The following is a 21268-nucleotide window of genomic DNA, read 5'->3' on the forward strand; positions in this document are numbered from 1 at the left end:
TAAAATGGGTGCAAACTCTAAAATTAGAAAGTTGGCTATGGAAAAACTGCAAATCTGCACCTATTTGTGTTTTCCAGCAAAGCCCCCCCCCCCCATGCTTTTGTTTGAAATTGCAAACATACATGAATCTTTTGTACCCAGGACCACCTTTCCTTACCACAGTTGAACTTGTACACATATAGGATGAGCAGTATTCAACAAGGCTTTGAATATTGCCCTCTTAATGGTAAATATAGGAGCTTCTCCAGGTTCATGTAGGCTCAGAGGCCCAGAGTTATCTAAATGGCAGAAGCATCTCTTGGCAGTGATAGGCCCTCAGGCAGGAACCTTTAAGTGGAAGTAATGGCCACATCTATATGCAGTGGGTTCCCAGCTCTTAAGTGATGGAGTGCCATGTTCTGAAAACTTATTCCAAATAATTCTAAACTGTTTCCCATGTTTCTTAGCAGAAAGGCATATTTTTATGTGTGTGACATCCATTTGTTGCAGTCACCAGCGAAATAATATAATTGTGACTTTTTCCATAATAAAAATGTAAATGCTGATACAATATGCCAGTGGACTTGTGCAAAACATTAAGATCAATACCATTAATGATATTTCTAGTTAACAAGCTCTCTTTTCATGTCAGTTAAAAAGTGGATAGTAAAATATAATGTAATATATTGAAAAAAATGGAAAATAATTTTATTGCATAATTGTGTCAATACTGTTATTCATTGCACAGTGATTAAAAGCCTAACTAAACAGCAGTTCTCCTTTAAGGTATATATTGATTTTTGAAAGGACAGGATAAAAGAAAAAGGGTTGGATGTATAGTACATTACAGCATATTCAGACAATCAATATGATGGTACACAGATCACCTTCACACTTTAATGAGGATATAAATAAACCAAAGAAAGGTCCCTTCTAAGACACACAAAACTTTTTAAGATCATAACATTGGCTGACTGCCTTGCCTCCTTACAAAATACTAGAACATGCTCTGCAGTGTTTTTAGATGACATAACATGACAGCTGATAATATTTGATCATATTGAAATTCTCATTAAATTAAATATTAAATAGCACTGAATACAATTTGGATGCAAAAATAACTTGTAAAATATCATTCATTTTTTAAAGCAAATTGTGTATAAGAATGGTGTTTGTTTTTTAACTTTTTTATACTTACTTGACTATATTAGGATACCTGTTTTCTGTGAACTGGTTTCTGATAGGGCCCAGCAGTTGAAACAGAAAAGAAATCAGGAGAGCAAATTAAAACTGTGAAAGATATAAAGGTCTTTTTGAATGTTGTTTTCCTTCACAGCATATCATGCAGCATAGGTCAATGCACCCACGGTATGGCTGGATATCTTAATAATGAATATTTTTACATTCATGCTAAAATAATGCTTCAGTACTAGCTACATACCCTTACATCCAAGTGAATGCCCATCACCAACCCACTTGGCTTCATATCATGATAGCACCATCTTGCCTATGCATTTTCAATTGAATGCTACTTGTTAGGTTGAAAAGAAGACAGAAAGGTTCAGTCCAACCATTTATCAAATTTATTTAATAACACTGTCTCATATCCAGTCATCAGTTTGTTTATTTACTCATTTGTTTGGATTTTTAACCTACCTTTCCAGCAAGCTCAACTCAGCTTACAATATAATTCAACACCAGGTCCTTCTTTTTCTTCTATGCTACTTTCTATACAGATAGTCCTGACCTTACCCTTGATTCTAAATATACGGTTACCCATTGGACCCTATGTATTTTTCTCTTCTTAAAAATGTCTAGGTTTTTTCTTCTTTTTCTTCTATTACAATTTCTATTTATTCACTGGTGCTTTTCCCGACTGTTTCAAGATAACTGTGGTCTGTCTGACTTGAAGAAGACTATTTGAAGTTTAGTCTGCTTCTAACTCTATTTCAGTACTTGTTTCCTTTCTAAAATGTTTGAATATGTCATCTATCACCAGACTCTACACTGTCTTTTACCTATTGATCCTATGGAAATTTTTCAGTCTCTGTTAAGACCATCCTACTTTATCAAAATTGTTCTTCACTTATTCCACCATCCTTATACATCATCTAATTCTCATTCAACCATGTTGTCCTGTTGGGCTTCTCAGAGGCTTTTGATAACACATAGAGCATCAAACTGAGGAAGGGGAGGGGAGTATGAGGGAGGTGAGGATAAAAGGGAATGTGAGTGAGGGGGAGTGAAGAAGGGAAAGGAGGAGGAAGGGGAGGGAAAGGGAGTATGAGTGAGAGGAAAAGAAAGAGGGGATGCAGGAAAGGGGTGAGAAAGCACACTCGGGCCTAGATTCATCAAATTGCTATATCTATCGTGAGAATATGGCACTAAAGCAGCCGCGATAAAAAAGGGTTGTGGTTATGCAAATTTTCGAGATTCCACATTGTATAGATGAAAATCATCACGTCTGAAGAGTACCAAGCACTACCAAATATTGGGAATCACTGAAAATTATAACTTAAATAAATACCAACTATATTCCCTTTATATTTTATGCTAATCCAAGATGCATCAATTGACCATCATAATAGGCATCATAATTCAATAAAGGATCTCTTTATTGCTCAGCCTTATCTATAATCATCGGTCAGTCAGTACAGTAATTTTTTTTTTCCTTTGCATGTGCCAACAACCACCATAATTTGTTTAAAACGTTATTAATCTTAACTTATCTTAATATATTTCTTCACCTATGCAGATACTTGCTGATGCCAATGCCCAATTTAAGCTGGTGCCAAATGCCCAAGACGGGGCCGTGTTTCGGACAAGCAGGTCCTTTTTCTAGGGCTTGTTTTCTTACAACTGGCATATAACTTCATGGCATTTATCGGCGTTTTTTATGATGCTTCCGATAAACGCCATAAAGTTATATGCCTCTTATCCAGCATAGCTCTCTGCTTCAACGGCAGGGGAGAAAGACTGATACTTCACTTTCAAAGCATATCCAGCATAGCTCTCTGCTTCAATGGCAGGGGGAATGGTGGATCTATATACAGACAACACCCAACAAGGACTGAATTATTTAGTCTGGGTAAACAAATAAGCATGGGTGTAGCTTGCTTATTGCGGTGGTTACTACCCCTAACTAATTAAGCTAGATATTTCACTTAGATGCAGTTCCAATACTGCTCTCTCATTAATGGTGGGGGTGGAAGGGAAATAGAACCAAAAGGTTACTAAGAGCCAAGAGTAACAGATAAGTATGAGAAAAAAAAAAAAAGCGCAAAACTTGCTGGGCAGACTGGATGGACCGTTTGGTCGTCTTCTGCCTTCATTTCTATGTTTCTATGTTATTTCTATTGCCTAGGGTTTATTCATATTCTTACTTTAGCCATCATAAGTGGTAATCCTTTGGCTGAAATGTAGGGTCTGCAATTCCCTTAAAAACTTTCCATAGTCTATTGGTAACATGCAGATTAATTGTGTTGACCATGCCAATGTGACTCTCTTGGACCTTTGGAGGGTTCTGGTAAAGCTTGACATGAATTTAACTCAAGTTAACTTGTCTTTATCATCGCTAGTAAATGTAAATAGAACCTCTATATTGGAACAGGGTAAAAGATTGAGTGCAGTGGAAGCTATGCTTAATGAGGTATCTCAGAAAATTGGTAATATGCAAAATTTGGAAAGTGTGTTAATTAAGGATAATACCCTTTTACATACTGAAATAGAAAATGTGGAAAATCTAATGAGAGTTAAAAACTTAAGACTGGTTAATTTTCCAATGACTAGGTTACTATCTCCGACAGAGATGTTGGTTAAATATCTAAAAGAAGTTTTGATGTTTGTGGATAAAGAAATTCCAGCTATTTCTAAGATATATTATTTTTCTTCTCAATATAATAAAAATAGTAAGATGAATGAAGAAAATAGTATAGGAATTACCACTTTTCTAGAGGAATCAACTGATATTATTAACAGCAGAGCAATTCTCTTTGTATCCTTTATGGTTGAGAGAGACAAAGAGTATATGCTTGAGAAATTCTTTAGGAATAAAGATATTCAATTTTGTGGCCAAAAAATTTATATATTTCCAGATGTTTCAAGAATGACACCAGCCCGTAGAAAGCAGTTCTTGACTCTGAAAAGTAAGACCCTTGAAATTGGAGCAACGTTTTATTTGAGATACCCTTCAAGATGTTTTATAAATTTCAAGGGAAAGAAATTCAGTTTCAATGAACCATTATAGCTAGAAAATTTCCTGAAAGATAAATCATGTCTCGCCAATAACCAAGACTCGATTCTAGGAGAGGCTTTAGAAAAAGAAGAAGTAAATGTCCCTTCACATAATGTTTAATTATAGAAAAGTATTTGTTTTTTGAAGTGGACCCCTCTCATTATTAGATCCCACTTGGAAAATATGAGTATATAATGTGTGAATTGGTTTATGTAATATAATGTAATGTATCCAATGTTAGGATTTTCTTGATTTGTGAAATAACAGGTTTATGTTGTATGTTTTGAAAATGCTTAATAAAGAAATAATTGAAAAAAGAAACCTTTCCATAAACATGCTATTATACCAGCCAGTAGGTGTTGCTATAAAGGAATGACTGGGATAACCTCTCCCAAGTGTCTGCTAGTTAAAGTAGTAGCCAAGTCCTGGAATCAAATCAGGATTTCATAAGGCAGAAGTCTAATTGTCTTTTTTTAATAGTGAAAAATCTTTCAGCAGACTTTTATATTTTGTGTCCCCTTTAGTACTATAATGATCCTTTTCTCTGCTTTTTCTATTATTGGAATATCTTTTGATGATGGGTGGCTGCAACTGAACCTCAGTTTCAAAATATAATCTTATGAAGACCTTAGTATATTATTAAGATGACATTCTTGTAATTTGTTCTCACCTCTTGTTTAATGCATTCCAACTTGCATCTGTTTTTTTTTAACTGCTGCTTGACTTTATGCACTCAAACCAATTTTACCATCAGCTAATATTCTCAAGTGGTTTTTTCATCTCATTTACCATGTCTTTACCCACTGAAGTAGGATATGTATATCTCTCTGTAAAACCAGTGAGTCCTGTACCGTTTTCTCATTGTGACACAGTATGGTGGTCTGCAGAAATGTAAATTTTGCTGCTTATTCCTTCCTCCACATCATTGATGCAAATGTTAAATAGCAGCCCCCTCCATAGACCTCTGTGAAATATCACGTGTTACATTCTTCCACTTGGAATCTATTTAATTGTACCAGTATCTCCCCTTCATTATTGAATGAAAAAGTATTTTTGTTTGAATTCTATCTGGGTAAAGCATTCGTCTTTGACTTGTAGAAATTTGGAATCTAATGCTGGCTTAGTTCACTTTGTTAAGTTTTATGTGCCTGTCTCTTACTCCCTCCCTCCACTTGAATATTATTCATTCTTTTTTTTGTCTTCAATGGCATAATAGCTGTGTTACCTCCTCCCAAAATACCATCAAGGCCATTTTAACTTTTTTCTGTCCTATCCTCGCCTTAACTGCTACTGTGATCAAATTTGTGACTCCAAACTGAAGAAGAAAAGATAAATAAGTGATTGTTGTGTTACAGGAATTTGCTTGTTGAAATATATTAAATTAGTATTATGGAATAGTTTAAATCTACTGAACTACTTTTCTAGGAAATGAGCAAAAATGTATACCTAGTTGAGTAACTGTCCAAAGCCCCATTTCCAACACCGTCTAAAACATAAAACCAATTCTAAAGTAATTTAAAAAGAAATAAATGTAAAATCCGGCCTCTACGTGCATGGCCGGGCCTAGCGCGTGCCAAGCCTATTTTCAAAAAGGCCCAACCATACACGTAGAGGCCGGTATGCGCATAAGTGCGGGCCTTCCTGAAAGGGGCAGGCCGGGTGGCGTTTTCTGGGTAGGGCAGGGCTAGAGGCGCCTGGTACAGCGGCCATTTGCTCTTGTGCCGGGGGATCGCGAGCCGGCAGGGTGCCAACACATGCAACTTGCTCCTGCTCCTTGGCAGGAGCAAAAGGTAAAATAAAACAATTTGGAGTAGTTAGGATAGGGATAGTGGGAGGGCAGGATAGGGGAAGGGTAAGGAAGATTAAGGTAGGGGGTTGGGAAGTTCCCTCCCAGTATGATCCTTAATTGGAGCAGACTGGGAGGGAACTGGGGAAGGCTTTGATGCGGGGCAGCACGTATTTGCAAAATTAGAACCCCCTTGTGCGCGCTGACCCGGAATTTTATAACATGCGTGCGCCAATGCACACATGTTATAAAATTGTGTGTGCATGTGTGCGTGCTGGGTAACACACGCACATGGACACGCGCACGTATGTTTTGAAAATCTACCCCTTAATGAAAATATGAACAAAATTCAGCTGCTGTTATCTCCACTTCTAGCATATGTGTACTTTTGTAACAATGCATGTCTAATTGTTTACATATTGTGGGCCATATTTTCAAAAACATTTTGCCATAAATAAATAAGAGAAATCAAGTTGAAAACAGAGATAGTAGATAGTAGATAACATCTTGTTCCAAATGTTATCACAGTTGTTTGAAAGATTTATACTTTCTAGGGTTACCAGCATGTACATTTGAAATGCTATCAGTTGGTGCGACAAAGGAAATTGTGTATTGCCTTTAAGCCTTGAAAAATCTCTTTTTTTCTCTTTATAGAAATCTGACACTGAACAAAGATTTTATGCAAGTCAAAATTAAATCTATAATAAAGAGCAGGAAGAGCTACCTTATTTATATTTTAATTTTGAGAAAATGTTAAAGATGTGGTATATCTGTGCATTATCTACTTTGTGAATCCACTTTTCTACTGGTGGTGATATGGAAACATTTTCAGCCATGATGATATTGAAAATTAAGAGATCTATCAAAAAGAAATATAAATGATCATAGCTGCATTCATTTGCAGTTGGAGTGAGGTTTGCCTTACCTGCCTTACAAGCTATTCTGATTTTGAAGGAAAATAATTTAATTTATTTTTCTGTCAGGTATCCTCTACAAAGGAAATGGGGAGAATCAATTCATATCTCAACAACCTCCAGTTATTAGTACCATCATGGGCAATGGTCGAAGACGCAGCATCTCATGCCCAAGTTGCAATGGTCAAGCAGATGGCAATAAGCTTCTGGCTCCCTTTGCCTTAACTTGTGGAATAGATGGCAGCTTGTACGTAGGGGACTTCAACTACATTCGACGGATATTTCCATCAGGAAATGTAACTAGTGTTCTTGAACTAAGGTATGTTAATTAACTTGGAATTCTAGAATATAATTTTGTGAAGTTAAGATTAATTATATACAAGATATGTTTAGTATTTGATATGCTGAACTGCATTCTCTGTATTACTCTGGGAAAAATCTTGGGAAGTCTGAATTCAGTAATCCTGTCCAAGGGAGCTAGGAAGTTGAGATGAATTATGAAGGTGATGCACATGTTTCCTGGGTGCGGGACTGATATAAATCCACACAAGTGATTCTGATTAATGGCATTTGTAAGGTACTGAAGGGATTCACCTTGAAGAAGTCTTTCTCGATATAGCTCTGAAGCAGCTAAGAGGATTTGGTTTCCACTTTTCAGTGCTTTGTTTGAAAGCAGTGAAGTAAAGGGGCTTGGGAGAAAGAGGAGGAGGATTGCATGGTACCTGTGTGTTAAGAACTCTGGGCTATATTTAAAGAAACAGAAGCCATTGGAGGGTCAGATGTACTAAATATTTACCCCTAAGACACAGATGGGTAAATTTTAAAACCCGCACATGTGCGTCCATTTGCGTGCGGTTCCCGGCATGCACACATGAAAGCGCTGATTTTCTATCATGCGCGCGTCACCACATGCATGTTATAAAATTCGATGCTCACGGGCACGTGCATGACCGATTTTTGTATCGGCGGTGCCCCACTCATGCGCAGGGGGACTTCTTGTAAAAAAAAACTGTGCGGCGACGCGAATAGGCCTACGCCAGTTCCCTCCCAGTCCATTCCAATAAAGGAGAGGACTGAGAGGGAACTTCCCTAACCCTATCCTTCCTCCCTCTTCCCCTCTCCTCCCCGACCTCTAAACCCCACCCACCTACCCTAATTCTTTTTGTCCCTAAACTTATCCGCTCCCGGAGCAGGAGTAAGATCCACGTGCTGGTTGGCCTCTGCCCTGCCCCTTTCCCATCACTTTTTTGCAGCCCAGTACTTCCATGCGTTCCAGGAGATACGTGGCCGAGCCATTTTGAAAATGTGCTCGGCACACTCACAGCCCAGCCACACGGGTTTTCCCCAGGATTTGCACGTGCCAGGCTTTTAAAATCAGGCTCAGAAGAGGGAAAACTCTTTAGCACATCTGGCCCTTGATGTAATCCATGCATTTTTTTTTTTTTTTGAATGGCATGAGTTCCACAAAGTATGCTATCTTTTTTCAAATGCAGCAAAATAATGTTGTTGTGATGTGATTTCACTTATATATGTATAAATAAAGTCAACACACCAGGTGAGGGAGATACTATTTTCTAGACTAAATAATACATTAGTGACTAGCATTGAGAATTTATTTTTTTCAGTGGCCTGATAAAGAGTTTATCACTCTCAAAACTAGACACTAATGTGTTTAGGTCAATAAAATGGTATCACCTCTAATTTGTTGATTTTAATTTCTGCTGATGCAGCAAATTTGCAAGATATACTGCTCTGATCTTGTACTCACAGGAAAAAGGAAAGATTCAGGCATATTCCCATGCAAAAGAATAGGAGTTAAAATTTCTCTAAAAATATGTGTTTTATTAAAATTTCTAAAACACACTGAAATCTGGCAGGCATGTTTTCTATATTTTTACATGAAAATATTTTTTGAAAATGAAATACCAATTTACATATGGATAAGAAAACAAGATCCAAAAAAGAAAAGAAAACTAACAAATTTTTAAAGCTACAAAACGAGAGAAGATTTTTAATGAAAAGAATTTTCACAAATGCTGTTAGTATTTTAGAATTGGGGTTATAGTATGTTTCATCCAAAGAGGATGGTAATGAACTTGATAATATTTTAGCAGTTCAGAAATATGCATGCATTCACATCTGAAACCAGGCCTTCTCCACCTCTCAGAAGTCCAGAGAGGCCCGAGCATTTCCATCTTTCCCGGCCCCCTAGTCATAATAAAAATAAAAAATGACATATGTAAACAAATTAAAGCATCAAAAAAAAATAATTTTTGAAGCCCCCTTTGAGCTTGAAGCCCAGGCCAAATGGCCCTCCTGGCTACCCCTCCCGCTATAGCTTTGACTGAGACAAATGACCTGACTGCACAGTTCTGCCACATAAAATGCATGTAAGCTTCCAAGTGGGAAAGAATAGAAAGAAACAAATTACAATTATTATCATTATTATTATTATTGCTACACAATTATAGGAAGATATGCTGCATACCTAACATTGCAGAGAGAATTGATTGGCAGCAGACAGTCTTAAACTCACATCCAAGGTCTTCTAACCTGTAGTAGAGTGTTCTAAACACTAAACCACACCACGTTTATATGCAAATTATTATTATTTTTTAATTGTATTGTGCCCAAAGACAGAGGTTTATCTTGGCATTTTAGAAAATGTTTCCTAATTTGGAATACACACCGAGAAAAATGCTCAGTCAGGCTTTCCGTAGCTTAGATATATATTTCATGTTAAACCACAGAGGTTTTTAGCACATCTTCAGAACTAGGATATTTATTGTATTGCAGTTTTTCCTGCAAATAATGTGTAAACTGCACAACTTTTGAAACTGCCCCTTGTAACTCAAAGTATTAGTATCTAACAGCTAGAAATGGCAAAATGCTTTTTTTTATATTACATTACTAATGTGGAACAGTTGCTTACTGCAAGATTTATTTTAGTTTTATTAGTCAATTATGTAAGAATTCAGACTAACAAAACTACTTTCAAAGCAGACAGCAACTAATTTTCTTCTCTACTGAAGTCAAAGATTTCACTATTAGTGTACAAATGAAAAATCAAAAACACATCCATACCACCTGTCAGTTTCCATTTGAATGCTTTCTAATTCTGCTTTTATTGCCTTTTTTTTTTACATGTTTCCCTCCAAGAAATAAAGATTTTAGACATAGGTAAGCCTTTTGCATAAAGGAGATGTCTCATCTTCCTTTTTCACAGCTTCATGCATCCATTGAAATAAGGATTTGTAGTAATCACTTTTGGGTTGTGATCATGCATGAGTGAGGGGAAAAGGAGGGATCCAGCCTTTGTATATTTAATTAAAAGAACTTTGTTAGTAACTTTGATAATTTTTAAAGCAGCACCAATTTGAAACTTTGCTTTTAATGTAATTCAGTCAATAGTTAAAACAATCAACCATATTAGCATACCCCTTTTTGCTCTCCCTAGTTTCTAATTAATTATTGAGGTAAAGTAAGCACTTAAAGTTTTGAAAGCTCCTTTTACTTACAATTGATAGACAGTGGTATTCATGGCTAAGTACATCGTTCTGAATTCAGAAATCTATACAAATACCACCTTGATGAATTCATATTGTGATTAATTTATGTACAGCCCAGTGCTGGTCTGGTGACTCAAGTGGCAAGTATCGCATACCACCATGCAGAAAACCTGAGCTTCTTAATACCTAGAAGCAGTGTACACACTACACAGCCTCTGGGGGAGGGAGTCCCAGTCATTGCACAGTGATGACATCTAGTGGCCAGCCGTAGGATCCATGTTAGCTGGATTCCAACATGAGCTGTTGGGCCAAGAACTGGTGCTATACTGGCTGGGTTGAGTTAGAAGGATGATATAAAAAAAACAGTGGGGAAAAATACCAGGTCATTGTGAATAAAGGCTCATGGTGTTATATTTCAACAGAGTCCAGTTTTGCTTTAGCTAGAAGCCCAAAGAAGCAAGAGAAAACTGCCAGAACAAAAAAAATGAAATCAAAATGAAATGTGGAGGTGAAGAGTAAGATTTTACAAACCAGCAAAAAAGGGCAGATGTAGGTGTAAAAGCTCGCATTATGGAGCCAACGTTCTAAAGTACACTACTGCGTTCAGCATCATTAATGTGCGTTAAAAGCACTGCTAGCGCACACAATCTGGTTTTATTTATTTATGTACTCCTATTTTATTTCCTTCCTATCAAAGAGGCGCCAGGTGGATTACTAAACAACCAACATTCAAATCTAATTTTAAAAGACACCACCACACAAAATACAAATTAACACCACCTCTACAAACTGTACCTGTAGCCTAACTGGGCTCCCTTTATGTTAGCACTAAATCTAAATTAAAATCCATCATCTCTAGCAGATCATGAAAACAAAATAGGTTATACAAAGGCTAAGCAAAACAGCCATGCTTTTTACACTGTTTTCTAAAACTAAGGGGGTGATTTAGTATGCTTTTTCACATAGACACAGAATGGGAAAAAAGCCTTAGTGAATCAGGCTCTTAGTTTTCCAATAATTTGAATTCCTTTGTCATAACATGCCAAAAGGTTGAACCTTAAAAAGAAAAATATCTTTCTTTCTTATCTCAGCAAGCCTTACATCAGATATCAAAAGGGATCATCAATAAAATATTTTGGGCTGAGTAAATTGCTCTGTTAGTTCTGTTGCTTCAGATATAAAGTTAACATGCATTGTTTAGCTTGTAAGAGATTTAATGCAAAAATGTATGCTAATAAGATAATGAAATGCAAAACAGCTCATTACCTTGTAAAAGATTGAAAAATAATGCGTGTTGAAATGCGCAAAAACTAACATTAGACCCATTAACACCAAAAACATACCTACAACTCAAGGAGTATCTGTATTAATGCGGTAATTTTAATGTTTGTAAATTAAAGCAAAACTCATTTATGTGTTATTAAAATGGGCTGTTAACAAGAGCTAATGAATGCACATTAGCCAATGTTATTGCACTTTAGTACCTTGACCTCGTTTTGTTTAAAATAATAAACAGCATTATAAAAAAAAGTTATTGAGAAAAGTTACTTGAGGAAAATGTGCAAGTAGGCAGCTTTTAAAATTGGGTGGACTCGAGCATGTCTCGATTTTAGCACGCACCTGGCTTTAAAAAGTCACCTCTTATTGCTAATGAGTATTACTAATTCAATAAACTGTATGATCCCCTTCCTCTGGCCCCACCCCTTCCATCTTGAATTAATTACCATTACATCAGTCAAAACAGAATGAAGTTTTATTATTGGATAGATTTTTGGCCGCAGCCTCACAGCAATCTAGCAACAATCAAACAATATAATTATACACTGATACAGTAACATTTATATAGCATAAACCCTGGTAACCAACACCCACAAGAAATAAGCCAACAAGCTGCTGACAACAGAAGATACACCTGGCCATAGAAGCCAAAGTGCTGCCAGGGTCACTGACCTACCAAGATTCCAACCATAAAAGTTAGTTGCCTTGATTGAGCGCTGCTCCTGCTGTGCTCCTTTCCTGGCCCCTAGCTGCTGTTGAAGTTAGGGGCCATGGTCCCCCCTCCACCTTGCTCTCCTCTGCGGGCAGCTGCCCTCAAGTCAAATAGCGTGAATGGGAGATTTAACTGAGGAGGGGGCCTGTTCAATCGCTGGTCACCACACCACGGTACCCTGATAACAGATCCCGTTTGCCAGGGGACCCCCACCTGGACATGCAGCATCTCCAACTCAACCTGTAGGTCGCTATTAAGGATATCCCAGCTTATGTCGGACAAATGCGCCCCGTCTGGCCGGAACAAACCTATCCAACAATTCATGTCAGATGTAGAGCCCCCGTACAGCGGGCATAATTCTACATATCCATCTGTTAATTTTCCTTCTTACTCTCTTTCCACTACCAGATGCAACCGCTCCCCCCTCCAGACCCATCTGGGGGTGGTACAGGACCAAATGATGACTGACTGTGGGAAAATTCCTGACATGCTGGTGAAATATTTTTGTATTTTTTGAGTCAGCTGTTAAATGATTACCTCCCAAATGGATAATCATCACAAGAGAGTGAGGATAAAGTTTTACAATGTGTAGAATGGTCAGCATCAACTGCTCCCACCTCATCCCCAGAATCCCTTTCCAGATAAGTGACTGGTGATGTGCGGCCATGCCCAGGAGCTTGCCCAAAGGTCAATCAATGACTCTCCTACACGTCCATTGTATATAAGAGTGCCCTATTATCCAGACAAAGCCCATTCATGACATCGGACCTGAAATGGACAACACAAGTTACAAGACCATTGCTGAAAATATTCTTCCGGCCTAACGGTATAAACTGAACCTCCCTGATTACCTCCTTAGGACTCAGACCCAGCTCAGCAGCTGTGATAGCTGCCCCAATATGGAAGGCATGAGTACCATAACCTTCTGCAGATATCCCACTAGCCAGCAAGGCTAAATGGAGCACCTTTCAGAATTGATACGAGGTAATCGGGCTACCATCGGCATGTATGAGTAGCTACCCCCCCCCCCCCAAGAGGAGGACACAGCCTAGGTAGAGTTTTGTACAATGGATTAGGCAGGAGCCCTCACCAACCCATTCCTGCAAGACTATCCTGGTACCTTTTGAGCTTTGGTCAGTTTTTGACTTTCAAATGTAGAGCACAAGTTTCTTATGTTCTACTGATACATCGCCCAGCTGTAAACTAGCTATACCCGGCTTTGCAGCTGACTGTGCAGCTAATTCATTTGCCCGCAGCACCGCATGGAATGCTAAAGAGAAAGCGCAGTGAAAAAGGCAGGCTTTGAAACCATCGAAACAGATAGCTTCTAGAGCCTCCAGGAGGCGAGTCAACAAGTTGTGCATGATAGGTCCTGGGGGTCTGCCCTTCTCTTTTGCCTAGCCTATCATGAGTCTTTTTACTGGAAATAACTCCGAGCAGCTAGGGAATCCCAACACTCTGGAAAAGAATGATAGGCCTGCCAAATGGGTGACTACTGAAGATCTGGCTGTGCCCTGTTCTTTACAATACAGGATGTATCTAATCAATGAGGTAGGTGGTATGGGCCATATCCCTGACCCAACTTCATCCACGAGGAAGATCTGGAAGTCAAACAATACCTGGCAATAGCTCTTCCTTGTATTTTCAACCACTGAGCCTAAAATCAACTCCCAAAAGTCCAAATTGCCATATCTCCTCAGGCATAGGGGTTGGGAGACGATCCGCCTCTGGAATGTAGCATCTGAAAATGCCCACTGGAAACGGGAAAGAGAATCGGCAATATTATTCTCAGTGCCAGGAATGTGCGCTGCCCGGCATGTAATATTATTATTTTATTATTTTATTTATTATTTATAACATTTTATATACCATCATTTAGAGAGGTTCCATCACAACAGTTTACAAATATCATGATAACAAACATAAAATCAGTACAACAAAAGTAAAAGACTTTAAGAGACAGAAATTAACCATTAAGTTGTACTTCAAATCAAAGGTGAGAAATTAAAACAGGTTAATAATATATCTGCAAATAACAATGCAGGTAAAAATAAATAAAAAGAATAAAATAAATAATAAACAATTTAAACTGGCTAAATCTTCTGGTTCTGCTGGTTGTGTTCATTGTAGGCTTTGCATTAAAGCCATGTTTTCAGATCTTTTTTAAACATTTTTTCATTTTGCTGCAATCTAAGGTTGTCAGGTAGCGCATTCCATATCTTTGGTCCTGCGAGAGAGATGGCTCTATTTCTGACCTGCGTTAACTGTGCTGATTTTACTGAGGGAATGGATAGGAGAGCCTTATTACTTGATCTTAGATTTCTTTGGGGGGTATGTAATCTTATTGAAGCATTTAGCCACTCAGTGCCCGCACCATAGATTGTTCTATGTAGGATGCAGAGGGTTTTGTATCCTATGCGATATTGTATCGGGAGCCAATGTAGAGAGATCAAAACCGGTGTGATGTGATCATATTTTTTTGTATTGGTTAGTATACTTGCTGCAGTGTTTTGAAGTACTTGTAATGGTCAGATTGTAGATTGTGGCAAGCACGTAAGCACTAACTGTCTAATGAGTGCATTAGCTTCAAAGGACCGTGTAGATAGCCCTTTGATCACTTGGATCGTTGACATGTTATCCGATCCAAAAATGAAGCTTGACCTGGATACTACCCCCCTCCCCTTCCCCCCCCCCCACACACACACAGCTTAAGGGCCACAATGATAGAAAACAGTTCCAAAAATGTCAAGTCTTTGGTAATCCCGCACTCATGCCAACTTGGGGGCCAAAGTTTGGCACATCATGCTCCCCTGAAATTTATGCAGAAACCTATGCCACTAGATGCATCTGTGAATAGCTCCTGTTCATTATTCTGCCTAGGGAGGTCCTGCCAAAAAATCACCTAATTGAAATCCGGGAGAAAAAGGTCCATATGTACATGTCCTGCCTTGATCGGTTTAGTAACATTAATGCAGTGATGTTTTTTGACAACACCTGTTGTGGCCAGGGCTAACCTGCCCAAGAAAGCCCTTCCCATTGGGATAACCCTGGATGCAGAGTTGAGAAGCCCTATAAAGGACTGAAACTGGCACAAGGTTGCTTTCTTGGCACTGCCTAAGTCCTGAATAGCTTCACATAGTTTCAAGACTTTGTCACTTGGTAGTCTGGAGATCTGTGCTTCAACATCTAACTCTATTCCCAGGAATGTTATCGATCTAGAAGGCCCTTCTATTTTTTCCTTCGCTAGTGGGATGCCAAACTCATTCATAATGGCCTGGAATGTGGCCAGTAGGTGTTCACAGTCTAGTGCATGCCTACCTACGAATAGGAAATTGTCAACGTAGTGCACTATCTGTGTGGACCCTGACTGTTGCTCAACCGCCCACTGTAGAAAGGAGCTGAACAACTCGAAGTAGGCGCATAATCTCGAGCAGCCCATCAGGATGCAACTATCAAAATGGGACTGGTGTCTAAATTGAAATCCCAGGAGGTGAAAGGATTCTGAGTGAACTGGCAACAGATGAAATGTGGACTCTATGTCCACCTTTGCCAGCTCCACCTGGTCACCTGCCTCCTTGATGATTGATATCACTAAATCGAAGGATGCACAAGATACTGAACACAACAGAGGGTCAATCAGATCATTCACAGAATTTCCTGGTGTATAGGATAAATTGTGAATGAGGATGAACTTCCTGGGCTCTTTCGTCGGTGCCATTCCCAAAGGGGATATCACCATATTCAGCAAAAGGGGGGGATACAAAGGGGCCCACGAACTTGCTTCTAGCAACAGCGGAAGATATTTTTTTGCCTGTGCCTCCGCCTCATGTGCAGATAACAGCTGTGCATTGCGAATGGAAAGAATCTTGTCTGGGGGGCCAGAATGGCACAGGATAGGAAAACCAGCCGTGAAACCCACCATGAGTTCCGCGGCCTTACTCTGAAGGGGTGGTAAAGCTGCAGCCAGGTCTTCATGCATTAAAATTGACCGGTGTTGGCACTAAGACCTTCAGCACCGCGACCAGGGGTGGAGGGTTGCTGCCTGTGATCTCTCGTGCCTCAGCATTGATTAGCTGGGTGTGAGCCAAGGCCACAGGAGGAGCAAATGTGCTTGAATTTGCAGTTGGCCCATGTGCAGTGACCAGCATTGAATTGTCTTCACATGTCCAGTCTCCCCCCAGAGGGCTTTGACATTCTATCCCATGAGGCACCTGTGTTGAAAATTGGCCTCTCAGACGATGATGCCCTTTGCATTGTCATCTCGTCTAGCCAAAGGTCCAACATCCTGTGCCTCCAGGAAACAGAGCTGTCTTGGGACATGTTTTTCTGGAACTTAATGTTGTAGTTCAATCAGGCCCAACCACCCCGCTTATGCACCTTCATGATTGTGTCTGATCAAGTAAGGTGCCTGTTCTGGCTCACACTCCCCTACCATACACATGAATATGTGAAATGCATTTACTCAATTGTGTATGTTTTTTAAAATTTTTGGTCTCTTCTCTTTTCCTTCACCCCCCCCCCCCCCCCATCTTCCCGTGCTTTAATCTCCCTACTATCAAGGTCCCTTATTAACAGGGAGAACATGTCTATAAACTCCCGTTTCCAGATTTTTTCTTAATTTTCTTGGGAACGCTGTTAGCGAGCGAGCTAACCCCACACAAGACTTCTTCCTTGAGCATAGGTGTAGAAACTGACTGCCCAAGGGAGGACCCTGATGGGTTTTCAGAACCCTGAATCCCCAAAGTCCCAGCGATGTACCGTAAACATTTGCGGATAAACCAGCTTTTCTGGACGTCCGCTTCTTCTTAAATTACTTCAATGCATTCTGCATGACTGTAGCTAGAGCTAGCTCTTCATCGCTACTGTCAGGGGACGAGTCAGGGTCACTCCGTACGACTTCTGAATTACCTTTATCCACCATTCGGGGACCTGCACGGCCCTTTGGAGAGGGGGTATTATCACCATCTTGTGGGGCATCCCCAGACTTTCCCCTCTGTCAATTGCCTTCAGGGACTACTGGGCTCATCATGCGCTGCCACAGCCAGTCAGAACCATGCATCTCTGCCTGCTGATGAAGCTCCAACATGAGTTCTTCGATATCCGTCTGGCATGTACTGGGGCTGACCGTATTGCTGCGAGGGCAATCTTGGTTTGACGATCTTCTTCTCCCTCGTGGCTCTGGATTGGGCATCTGGTTAACCTTCCATGGTCCCAGCCTACTTGGCATCCCATTCCTCAAGGCTGACACTCTGGCTTTGCTAACATGTGTACGGGGTTGAACTGCAGACATGTCCTTTCTCTTCGGAGCCATTGCAGATATATAGCCACTGTACCTGTCAAGAAAATGTAATGCTAGAACTGAAGCAAAAAGAGAAATGAGGCAGAAATATGTTTAAAAAAATTAATTAATTAGTTGTTTTTTTTAAAACTCCGGGTTCCATGTCCTCACTATCATGTCGCAGGCTGGATTAATGCCCTGTGCCCCTTATACGGTGAGTCGCCTGGCCCAATCGTACGCCCAGCTAAGGCATTTGCCCCGAACACTGCTTCCGCCTTCTATTGGCAAGGAATACAAAACCATCTTCCTAGCTTCTTCTTGACATTGTTCTCCCCTAACTCTCCTATTGCCCTTTACCAAAATGGCCACTTTCACTTCAATGTTGCACCCTACCAAAATGGCTGGTGAATTGTCCTAAACTAAGATGGCCTCTGCTTAGCCCTATGTCATAGATAAGAATGGCTGCCCCTAACAAAGATGACTGCTATAAAAAAACTCGACACCCCATCAGCCTCCGTGGTGGATCCTGTGCACTGAAGAGCTCACCCGCAACTTCCAAAAGCCCACTGCTACATCCCTTGCAGCTGCCCAAGCCGCCTTTGGCAATCCGCCGCTAAAATCACCAATGCCACGGCTCGCAGAAGTCCCAGGCAGCATAGACAGCCACCCACGCGGTCGCCTCACAGAACAAACTGTCGCCCGGGTGGCAGCCCTTGTAGGAAATGCTGCCAGCTCTCTGTTCCTGGGTGGAAGCTAATGCTTCCACTGCCAGCCTGTTCCAGCTTGCCATCCAACCTAAAAACCTGCTGCACACCGTCCCATGGTTGCACCGTTTTTTTAGTGACCCGCACATGTGACACGTGGATAAAGGTGGGAGACTGCCTCCCTCATGCCGATCCCAGCAGCCCGCTGCTGTGCAGACCTGGATAAACAACGGGGTAAGGCAGTAACACCACCTAGGCAGCCTACCACCTAGGACCCAGCAGCAAATGATGCTAGCCAGGAATGCATGAAAAATAAAAACTGCCGACCGGGGCCAGCACAGCCAACAGCCAGCCCATCTCACCCTGCACCCCATGAAGAAATTCACAGCATTACAGCACCTATCGCCCACAGGATCACAAATAAGCTAGGTAAGCTGGCTGGGCAGCAAGCTGGGGCAAAAGGGGTGCCCCTGGTAGTGAGGCACCCCTTTGAATTCCCTGCCTCAGCCAATCTCGAGCTGCCCTCTCCCCCCCAACCCCACCTCCCTATCCTGCCTCTAACCCTTTTCCCCATGGGCTACCCCTCTCCTGACCCTCTCCAGCCATCCCACCCCCATTGTGCCCTGTTGCTTCAATCTTGTCACAGGGTCTCTACAACACTATTGGCTCCAAAGATAGCCAGGGAGAGAAGTGTGACCCCTGCGCCCTTGAGGGTATAGCACTAATAATGTAACACCTTTTTTTACCAAAAAAAATTATTGCCTCCATACTTCAGAGCTTTTTTCCACCTATATATAGCACCCTCTAAAATTCCCCTCTCAACTTCCTGTTGAGCCTGTCAATGAAGTGCTTGGAGGCAGATGATGTCAGTTTGTTGAAACAAGACAGAGAAAGCAACATGTGCTCTCCTGAAGGACCGCATGTGTACACATAAACATTCGTATCGGCGCATAAGTGGAGATATGCTGCAATTTTATTTTGTGCGTTCAAGTATGTGCATATTTAAAATACCACTGCTGCACGTATGTGTGCATGTAATCTCAGGAGACCTCTTGAGTAAATGTCTTGCACGTATTTCCACTAGGGCTTTAGCAGCTTTTACATGCGTATGCAGGTGGATTTTAAAACATGCCAGCATTAGGGGAAAAAACAGTTTTTACAATTAGTCCACCAGTTTGTCCTCTGGTTCTTCATCCTCCCCCCACCCCCCACACACATGACCCTGAACCCTCAAGCTTTGATGAAAGCCCTAAAACTTGAGATCTCCCGACTTGAGATCACCCGACTTGCTCCTCATCAGAACCAGCAGCAAAGTTAAGCGGTTAACACGCCGATGTGAGCCATGGTGAGCGTTTTTAAAATTCAGAGTTACGCGTATATCTTGGCCCTAGAATGCCCATGCCTCATCCCTTTTCTGGCCCCATATGCTTGACACACACATGGGTAAGTACGCGCATAGTTTGGGCTTCTTAAAATTCACATTGCTTGCATGCGGCCGACATATGCGCATAGGTGGCCATTTTTGTGCGAGCAACGCTTTTAAAATCTACCGCTTGGAACATAGCATATCACAAACTATGGAAGAAATTAATTTTTATTAAGATGTTTTCCTTGTTTGCAGGTTTATTGTTCCTGAGATGTTGGGGATGAAGATGAATTTCAGTTTGGTTGATCTCAAAGACTTTTTAATATAAATCTTTGTATGATACAGCTTGTGAAATTACAGATTTTTCTGTAGCAGCAATTTTTCAGTGCATTGTTCATATGTCACAGTGCAGCTAGGGAGAAATATTGGCCTAATGTTTAGAGCTTTAGACTGAGACCCAGGGAATCTAGGGTTTAAATTCCATTTTGCCCACTGACATGCCTTGTGACCTAGAGCAAGTCACTTTATCTCCTGTTGCCGCAGGTACCCATTTAGAGGTGAATTTTCAAAAGGCGCACACGAAAAAATGTAATATTTATGTGCGCATAAAATAGCATATAAGCGAATATATGCTATTTTAAAAATCGGAACATATGCGCTTATAAGGGAAGCCTGCAAGTAAAATTGCACGTATAAAAAAAGGAGTGAGCAGGGGAATTCCAGGGAGGGGCCAACATTTGCACGCAGAAGTTGCTATTTCACAATCTTCCAAAGTGTTGCGCATAAATCTTTTACTTGTGTACGTTTACTCCTGCTCAATATCTGGTATAAATTATTGAAAACATCCCAAAAATCAAAAAAATTACTGGGTGTGGGGTCTGAGTGAAATGGGGGACTTCAGGGTAAAGAGCCAGGAGGGTTTTCATGAGCTGCAGATGGACTGGGCGAATCGAAGACTAATTGGCATAACTGGTAATGTCATTGCCGTGTGTACATGTTATAAAATTCCCTGACTTACGCATGTATAAACCAATTTATGGGGGGGGGGAGAGTAAATGTGTCTAAAGTGAGTACAATCTATTCATATATCTCTTTAAAATTTGAAATACAAATACACTGGTATATCATTTGCTCAGACTTATCTGACTAAGTTCTGACTTATCCAGTTAACTACCACCTTAGATGGACAAATTTGAACTTGCCTGGATAAATAGCGGATTTAAAAAAAGATTGTCTGACAATGTTACATACCTGGTTAAGTCTAAAAACTGCTAGATTGACAATAACACTTTTCAGACTTATCCAGCTCAGTGCCACTGCTTAGCTGCATAAATTGGAATTTATCTGGATAAGTGCTGCTACTTTTTTGGACAAGTCCAAACTTACGTAACTCATGGTTTTTACATACACATGCATGTATGCACACACATGTACTCGTATTTTATAACTTGCACATATCATTTGCGCACAGGTTATGAAATACAGTAGTAAATTACCATGCACCCCTT

At 40.3% G+C, this 21268-nt stretch overlaps 1 protein-coding gene across 4 annotated transcripts in view; it reads left to right on the forward strand.

Moving 5' to 3' along the window:
- TENM3 (teneurin transmembrane protein 3) overlaps nt 1-21268 on the forward strand; it is a 1731308-nt gene that overhangs the window by 1620155 nt on the left and 89885 nt on the right. For 3 of the 4 annotated variants that reach the window (XM_029581140.1, XM_029581227.1, XM_029581368.1), the window contains 2 exons: nt 6983-7232; nt 10073-10093. In XM_029581140.1, coding sequence (XP_029437000.1) covers nt 6983-7232; nt 10073-10093 — 271 coding nt within the window. The remainder of the gene's footprint in view (nt 1-6982; nt 7233-10072; nt 10094-21268) is intronic. The other variant, XM_029581302.1, reaches the window with a different exon arrangement.

The sequence above is a fragment of the Rhinatrema bivittatum genome, chromosome 1 (assembly GCF_901001135.1).
Source record: "Rhinatrema bivittatum chromosome 1, aRhiBiv1.1, whole genome shotgun sequence".
Lineage (NCBI taxonomy): Eukaryota > Metazoa > Chordata > Amphibia > Gymnophiona > Rhinatrematidae > Rhinatrema > Rhinatrema bivittatum.